Source organism: Bison bison, unplaced genomic scaffold (genome assembly GCF_000754665.1).
Source record: "Bison bison bison isolate TAMUID 2011002044 unplaced genomic scaffold, Bison_UMD1.0 scf7180017864516, whole genome shotgun sequence".
Taxonomy (NCBI): Eukaryota; Metazoa; Chordata; class Mammalia; order Artiodactyla; family Bovidae; genus Bison; species Bison bison.
This window is the reverse complement of record NW_011495069.1, coordinates 7,441,704-7,450,298: the sequence shown is the minus strand read 5'-3', so window position 1 is coordinate 7,450,298 and position 8,595 is coordinate 7,441,704. Positions and strand designations below refer to the sequence as shown.

Sequence of the window (8,595 nt, the reverse complement as noted above, 5' to 3'; positions counted from 1 at the left end):
GGTCCTTGACTGTACCGCCCTGGTCTTAACGACGGAGTGCGGGTGCCCACTTGCTCTGACAGTCGGCCCACTCTGAGGGCCTGCTCGGCCCGGTCCTGGGCTCAGCCCTTCCTTCACTCAGCAAATAGATACTGCCACCCTCCCTGTGCCATCACAGTGCCTGGCCTCAAGGATCAATGTGAATAGGCAGACAGAGTCCCTTCCCTGCCCCGCCAGGAGCTCCCTGTCCCCTGCGGGAAATAGCCATTGGTTCCCCAGCGTGCCTGTTGCAGTTGGACAGGACCTGCCCCAAGAGCCTGAGGCAGACACCTGTCTCCTGAGGACATGGTGGGCCCCCAAACCTCGCCTTTCTCATCTGAAAGCCAGGTGGTTGGTGGATGCCTCTGCCCGGGCCTGGGTGATGTTCAGATGATCTCACTGCGCTCAGAAAAACTTCGTGAAGTCAGGTTGTAGCCCTGGAGGGACACAGAACTTTGACCTAAGAAAGGTCCCCGGTGACCCAGAGACTTCCCAGACCGGGGGGAGGAGGAGGGCGGCCTCTGGGCGGAGGTGGGGGATGGAGTGTCTCCCCCGTGGCCGGATGGACGCGGCAGGCCATGGGAGCCCCGGCCTCAGGCGGACTGTCCAGGTGCACGGGGCCTGGCGCGCAGCTCTCCGGGTTCTCTTGGCCAGTAGGATGGGTGCTGGGGGCTGAGTGCACAGCTGACCCTCAAGCTAGGCGGGGACTGAGCGCATCCATCCCCAGCACTGGCCGAGGACGGGAGGGCCGGCTGCCATCAGGCGCCGCGGGTTTGTGTCCTTTCTCGGCCCTCCGGACCCTGGTTAGATTCTATTTGGCAGATGCGTGAACTGAGGCTTCAGAGGTTGAAGGGCCACCCTTGGGTCACACAGACCATCACTGGCCAGATTCAGAACGTCCACAGCACCTGCCCTTGGGCACCTCCTGTACTTCTGAGGGCCTAGGGGGTCCCTACTGGGTCTCTCTGTTAAGGGAGGCCCTGCCCTCAGCCCTGGCCATGTGTGCCAGGCATGATGCCACACTGAAGCACTTGATGAAGCCCCCTGGCATGAAGAGAAATTTCCTCCCTTCTGGCCTGGGAGCTGGACCTTGGCCCTACTGAGCCCTGAAGGTGGGGAGAGGCGCCCCCTGCTCCCCGGCCCATCCTGCAGCTCTGGGCCAGGGGCTGTCCACTTTTGAGACAGTCAGCAACTCTTGAGCCCAGGGGATTGCAGGGTGGAGGGGTCTGAGCTCAGGTGGCAGGGAGAGGTCTTCTGGGCTCGTGCCCAGCCCTACCCAGAAGCTGTCCGTGTTTCCGTCGCCCATCGGCCGGCCTTTGTGCAGGTGAAGTGGTCTAAGATGCCAGGCCTTCTGCCATAGGCAGGGCTGGCGCCCAGCCAGGAGCTCCTGGACCCCAGCAGGTGGGCACAGAGTGGTGTCCCGGCCAGCAGCTCCCATGGAAGGGTAGCCCCCCTCCCCTTTCCAGCTGTGTGGACAAGGTTTGGGAAGCAGCACCTGACGGAGTCTGAGACAGATCTACTCACCCCTGTCTAGCCCCAGAGGGCCATGCCTGGCCCAGCAACAGCCAGAGGCCCTACCTCCCCGGGGCCTGGGAGGAGAGGAGGTCAGGCCTGTGTGGGACACCGGCTGACCCCACCCTACCCCTTTGGAGTGAGAGGAAGGGCTTCTGACATCCAAGACCAGGGAAGGAGCCTGACCTTTGCAGTCGGGTAGGCTCTAACAGGCACTGGCTGTGTGATCTCAGGCAAGTCGTTTCCCCTCTCTGAGCCTCAGTTTTCTCATCTCTAAAGTGGGAAGAAGGAGGTATCTGTCACAGAGGGGCTGTTGGCAGAGCCAGGCCTGGGGAGTCCCTCTTTCTGACCCTCCCCTCCTGGTGGGACAGATCTCTGCCTTCAGACTCCATCCTGGGGGTCCTCTTCAGGGCACCCGCCCCCCACCACTCCTCTTGGTTCCTGTTAACAGCTTTGACCCCCCAGCTTTGGTCACTGGCAAGCAGCGCTGAGGCCCCAACCCTCCCATACCCCAGCCCCCAGCCCCCTGGCTGCGGCCGCCCACAATGGGGGCTTCTCACAGCTCAAAGGCCTCATTCAGCCACCATGCAGCAGCTGGGGCAATTTGGAGAAGAAAATAAACATTTCCTTCCAGTGTTGGGATTGGCTGCTCGACAGCGGCCTGGCCAGCTCGGGTTTCCTGGGGCTACTGGGCTGGAGGGGGTGAGGGTGGTGGTGGGGCAGGAGCTGAAGGGTGCTGAGGGCAGATGCTCTCCCCGCCACCCTGCCCTGGGAGGGAGACAGAAGGGGATGGTGGCAGATCCAGGCAGGCCTGCCTGCAGCCCACGGGACCCTCCGAGTGCCACATACACCCAGGCCCACCCGGCACAGCCCCTGTGTTTCCCAGACTGCAGTCCTGTCTTCGCATCCTGGGGTCCCTGTTTGGCCTCCCTTTGTTTTGAAAAAAGGCTTCCCTGTCATAGGGGCAGCGCTCACTTCCCTGAGCTCAGAGCAAGGTGTTAGTCTCATGCTTGGCTCTTCTGGGGGGTGCCAGGCGATGCCCGCAAGGCTTCTCCCCCGGGGTTGGGAGGTGAGGACAGGAGCCAGGCTCCCCTGACCCCCTAGGCTTCGGGGCAGCACTGACCAGTCAAGAGATCTGTTAGGGAGGGTACCAGGTGTGCCAGAAGACCCCAGTCTCCCGGACCTTCACCCCCCACATCTTCCCAACCTGGAGCCTGGGTGCAACGTCACATTCTGGTCCATGTCCAGGACCAGAGCCTGCTGCTGAGGAAGCAACCCCCAGCTGAGCCGGGAAGACCCCAAAGCCCAGAGAGGTTGCAGGTGTCATCTGAGGCCACACAGCGCCTCAGGCAGATCTGGGAAAGCAAAGCCTGAGAGCACCTGCAGCTCTTATCCCAGCCGTGCCTCAGGCCCTGCAAGAAGTGCCTGCCGGGAGCTGGCCAGGGGAAGGGCTGGGCACCTCCCGAGTCCTCTCTGGCCCCTAGTTTTTGGTGGACAAAGGGCTTGGGGACTGACTGACTTCCCAGTGGAACTGCTGCTGGGAGCTCACCTGCCTGCCCCCAGCTGCTGCCCAGAGTCACCCCTGTGGCCAGGGTACAAGGAAGGACCAGGGTCAGGGGCTCATCTTTGCTGGGCCCCAAATGGGCCGGTTTTCCTGGGTGCCAAGAACGGGAGGTGTCACAGCCACAGCGGCAGCACAGGCCCTCGTCAGGCCCCTGCTCTGGGCTCAGTGTCAGCACTTTGCATGCATTAAATCCCTAGGGCCTATTATCATCTCCATTTTTCATGTGGGACAGCCCGATGCACAGAGAGGTTAAGTGACTTGCCCAGGAACACACAGCTAGTCAGTGTCAGAACTAAGATCTGTATCTAAGCTTGGAGACGATACAGTTAACTTCCAATGTGCTGCCTCAGAGATGGGACAGCTCCCCCTCAGGCACGTGTGAGTGCTCAGGACCAAGAACCCCCGGGTTCCCTGCCAGGTCCTGCTGTGTGACCCTCCGGCGAGTGCCTCACCCTCTCTGAGTCTCAGGTTTCCTACTAAGGGATTTGGACTCATTCCTGAAGCCTCTTGGGAAGTTGAGGGTTTGGGAGTCTGTGATTACAAAAGGCAAGGCGGAGGTGAGGATACCCTCGTCTTGGAGCCAAACCCCCGGGAGGAGTCAGGGCAGGGCCTGGGCTGGACCCTGGGTCTCTCTGCGATGAGGGCAGAGTCCAGGCCACCAGACCCCTCTATGTGCATCTCACTTTGTTGTGGAGGCAGGTGAGGGTGGCATCTGACCCTCGTCTGGCCACCAGGCAGCTCCAGCCTGCGGGCAGCCGTGGAGATGACAGGCCCAGGGAGAGGCCAGGTGGCAGGAAAGGACAGAGCCGCTGTGGACGCAGCCCCCTCAAATGTAGGCCAGACGGCTCCCGTAGCCTCGCTGAGCCCCGCTGGGCAGAGAGGTGAGGCGGGCGCACGCACACGGGTACATCCCAGCAGGAGCAGAAAGCAGAGAGCCCCTGACAAGTTCCAGTCCCTTCCGTGCAACATGGGAGAAGCCATCTTTCTCTCTCCGCCTGTTTCCTTTATCTGCAAAAAGCAGGGCTAACTCCTTATCTTGCAGAACCACCAGAGCCCCTCTTCGCACCCATGGTCTTCCCAGCTCTTACTTAACCCAGAGGGAGAGAGGGAGGCAGGAGCTGTTGGGCCAGGCTGCTGGGTGGCCGGTGCTGGCCCTGTCCTCAGTGTCCCTGACACCAGCAGCCCAGCTGGGAGCCCAGCTTCACTCCCTCAACGGGCCTCTGCCCGGCCAGGTTGTGACAAGGACTCCGGGAGGAGAGAGACAAGCCCTCCCCCTCCTCTCCCTGTCCCGGCAGGCGACCCCCGGCCACCCACAGCCCAGATATCTGCTCTCACCTGTCCGCAGGTGGGGGCCAGATTTGGAGTCCACAGGCTCCAGCCCCCGAGCAGCCCAGAAGGGTCAGAGCAGAGCCAGATCTAGAACCAGGGGGTCCCCCACACGGGCCTACGAACCAGAGCCTGAGGTCCTTTTTTTTTTCTTTCTTTAAAAATTAATTTATTTTTTAATTTTTGGCTGCACTGGGTCTTCGTTGCTGCCTGTGGGATTTCTCCAGTTGTGGCGAGTGAGGGCCGTTCTTGTGGGTCACAGGCTTCTTACGGCGGTGGCTTCCCTTGTTGGCAGAGCAGAGGCTCGGTAGCCTGGCCAGACGGCTCAGTTGTCTTGCTCATGCGAGATCTTCCCAGACCAGGGATCGAACCCGCGTCCCCTGCCCTGGCAGGCAGATTCTTAACCCCTGGACCAACCAGGGCCGTCGCCCGAGGTCATCCTTGAAGAAGGGCCCCCGGGCGGGAGGAGGGCGGTGGGCGTCGGGCTGCGAATGACCGGTCCTCCTTGCTGTCCCCCCCGCTTCCACCAGGCACCTCGGAACTGAACCCCTTCTCCGACCCCCGCCAGTTCGACCGCTCCTTCCTGCCGCCCCTCACGGAGAGCCGCTTTTCCGACCCCCGAATGCATTACCCGGGGGCCATGTCAGCCGCCTTCCCGTACAGCGCCACGCCCTCGGGCACCAGCATCAGCAGCCTCAGCGTGGCCAGCATGCCGGCCGGCGGCCGCTTCCACCACACCTACCTGCCGCCGCCCTACCCCGGGGCCCCGCAGAACCAGAGCGGGCCCTTCCCGGCCAGCCCGTCCCCCTATCACCTCTATTACGGCGCGTCCTCGGGCTCCTACCAGTTCTCCATGGCGGCCGGCGGCGGAGGCGGCGGCAGCGGGGGCGACCGCTCCCCGACCCGCATGCTGGCCTCCTGCACCAGCAGCGCCGCCGCGGTCGCCACCGGCAGCCTCATGAACCCCAGCCTGGGCGGCCAGAGCGACGGCGTGGAGGCCGACGGCAGCCACAGCAACTCGCCCACCGCGCTGAGCACGCCCGGCCGCATGGACGAGGCCGTGTGGCGGCCCTACTGACCGCCTGCGGCGGAGTGGACGGCTCTCGCCGGCGGCGCGCGGCGGGGGGATACCCCCGAGACCCTTCCAGACAAGTGCGGCTGGCCCAGCTCCAAGGCTCAGGGCGCCAACTGGACTTAACGCTCCAGGGCAGTCGTGGGCCCCAGACGGGTCCACTGTCCTGAGAGGCGGCCCCGGAGCTGGTGGCCGGCTCTAAGAGCGTCTCATCCCAGAGCCACGATTTTGTACAGAGGGGTGGGGACCTCCTCCAGGACCCCGCCCCCAGCCCAGATCCTGTTCATCTCATCCCATGTCCCTGTGGGAGAAGCCCCCTCCTGCCACCCACCCCCTGCCCCCCCAGTCATGCCCACTGCTGTCAGGGGCCCAGGCCCCTGGACAGAGACCATCTCTTTCCCAAAGAGAGGTGGTATTGGCCCATATGGTTTGCCCTCTTATCCACCGAGCCCTACAAAGACCTCCCGTTGCAGTTTTCCTCAGAGACCCCTCACCCCGTGGGCCCAGCCCTTCCCTCCACACTTACACAAGTCGCAACTGGAAGGTTCCCGCAGCCCTGAAAGGGGGGCTTCCTCATGGTATGGAAGAGGAAGGAACCCCTCCAGAGGCCCCAGGGGGTCACTAGCAGAGATGGAAAGACAACACCCCAGGCCCGCCCCACCCCTCCCCGAGCTCTGCTCCCTGACAACTCTAAGAGGCCCCGACCTGGTCCCAGGGCCCCAGAGCAGACTGGCCTGTGACAGCAGGTCCCTGAAACCAGGGCAGGCACCTGCAGACGGGTCCTCCGTGCACTTTACCAATCCAAGCCATGCGCCCTCTCTCCTCTCGGTGGACTGGGAAGGGTCCCTTTTCCCCTAGGCTGGTCTCCACGTTGCCATTTTTGGAGAGAGCACCAGAACTGGACGGGTCCCAGCAGAAAGCCTTGGGGTGAGGGGTCATCATGGGGTCAGATGTCAGCCTCCCTGTCCTACCTAGGTCCAGCCAAGCTGCACACACCCCTGACCCCCAGCCTCCTGAGAAGGCCCAGCCAAACCTCCCAACCTCTGACATACAACCCTCCATCTTTAACCAGTCTGCTCCCAAAGCAGTTTTGAACAACAGCAAAATAAAAAACCAGTTGTCAAAGCTGATTTTAGAAAAAGAAGTTTCTCAAACATTTTCAGACACCCAGTCCCTTACAGGAAAAGGCCCCGTGATAGTGAATGATACTCCCCCCACCCCCTCGAGGGTGTGGAATTGTTAGCCGCCCCCCCTAAAACCTCCTCAAGATGTCACATTCCTTCAGCAGCATCCCACCAGCTGCCACCAAAGGGTAACCCTGCTGCGGAACAAAGGAGGCGCTGGTGAAAGGCTGGAATCTCAACGTCTGTGGCGCTCAGGCGTTTGTTCTAGAGGGTGTGAGCTGGGGCGCAGTGGCTGAGTGACAGCAGATCACAAGAGCTGTGAAGGGCTTGGCAGCCTCAGCCCCAGCTCTGTTCACGGGAAGTGCTACAGTTTGCAGATGGGAAGACAGTCCTGGCCCCCGGGTTTAGGCACGTCTGAGTGCTCTGGTTCTAGAAAGGCATAAGAAACCCACTCCTGAGGTTTTGTTTTTTTTTTTTAATTCTAGAAAGGCAGAAGTGGAAAAGGACAAGAAAACTCTTAGAAGCGTTGGGCAACATGTGGATTTAGTCACTGTTTTCGGCCCCATCTTCTGTGCAGGTGGGAATCTCCTCCACACAGCGCCCCTTGGCGGTTGTCTCTGTAACAGCCCTTGGCCGGCCTGTCACCCCAGCCTGCAGCAACCGCCAGAGAAGCACACGGGATACACACTCAGGCAGGTTAGGAAGTCCTTCTGGTGGTCTTACTCAACCCCCCTCTTGCTGCAGTTTGTCTTCTGGAAAAAAAGCACGTCTCCTCCCTTCAAAACAGCTGCTGGGGGATTCCACTGACTCTCAGGCGGGGCGCAGGTTCTGAGGGTGGCGAGCTCCCCACTCCTCCTCAGGAAGCAGCTACAAATTCACTGCCCTGGTGTCTTCTCTCCTGTTCCCTGTGGTTGTAGACGGGCCCCAGGCCCCAGGGGGAGGCACCCTTGGGTCCCCAGGGCCCAGCACTTTGTAGCCCCCCCAACAGATGACTACCCGCTTCCTGATATCCAAGCCCTAGCTGGGGCAGGGACCGGAAAATAAATTGACCCCCTCGCCCCCTGCCCAATCCCCGATTAAAAGTGATGGTAGCGGTGCTGAGTCTTGTTTTTTAATGCCCATGGTGGGTGCAGACAGCTTGGGGTGGTACAAGGCTGCTTTAAAGTCATACGAGGCAAACACTGACTCAGAGAGCACAAGAAATCAAGGGGTTTGGGTACCATATTACTGTAAGCCTATTGGTGATGGGTACAGATTGGTTGTGACATATTGTCATGCTGAGGTGTTCATACCTGCTATACGCATACCTTCCGTAAAACCGTCCCAGGGCCAGGAAGAGGGTGGGGGAGGGATGGAAACTTGCTTTGCACTATAATTTGCTTGGTGTGTTTGTTTTTAATGCACAACTTGCTTGTACAGTAAACCGTCTTCTATACTATTTAACTGTAACATGGAATTTTGGCTGATTTGTTACAATAATAGGACTCTGAGAGGTGTCAAAGGAGCCTAGTGCCAGACCTCCAGGGCTGTGTGTATTGGCTTGGGGGGTGGGGTGGGGGGGCAGTGGGAGAGGATGGACCCCTCCCACCATGACCAAGGAGGAAGAGGGCAGAGCCAGGGGGCAAGACCAGGACTGACCTCGCTGTCTTGGAGACCCACCCGCCTACTGCACCCTGGCCTCCCTGCACCCAGCTCCACCAGGAATGGCCACCCTTGGCAAGGGCAGCTCGCGAGCCTCTTCCTGGTGTGGCTGGAACACCAGGGAAACTGACGTCTGCAGGTGCCAACATCCCTCCTCCCGTCACAGGCGACCCATGACTTCTCACGAGTCCACAGGACAAACAGAGCCCCTCCTCCAGCTCGTCCCCCAGGCCCTGAGTTAGGGAGGGGCCAAGGCGGGTCTGTGAAGTGGCCTCGGTGAGGGCCCCTCAATGGAAACTGTTTGCTGCAGCACTTGACAACCTGGCAGCAGTCAGAAG

At 60.9% G+C, this 8,595-nt stretch overlaps 1 protein-coding gene across 1 annotated transcript in view; it reads left to right on the top strand.

Moving 5' to 3' along the window:
* Positions 1 to 8,065, top strand: part of RUNX3 (runt-related transcription factor 3) — a gene marked incomplete at its 5' end in the record, with an annotated part of 31,580 nt that extends 23,515 nt beyond the window's left edge. Inside the window, 3 exons of the mRNA XM_010830246.1 lie at positions 3,563 to 3,651; positions 3,799 to 3,975; positions 4,951 to 8,065. Coding sequence (XP_010828548.1) covers positions 3,563 to 3,651; positions 3,799 to 3,975; positions 4,951 to 5,498 — 814 coding nt within the window. The remainder of the gene's footprint in view (positions 1 to 3,562; positions 3,652 to 3,798; positions 3,976 to 4,950) is intronic.
* Positions 8,066 to 8,595: the final 530 nt, after the last annotated feature.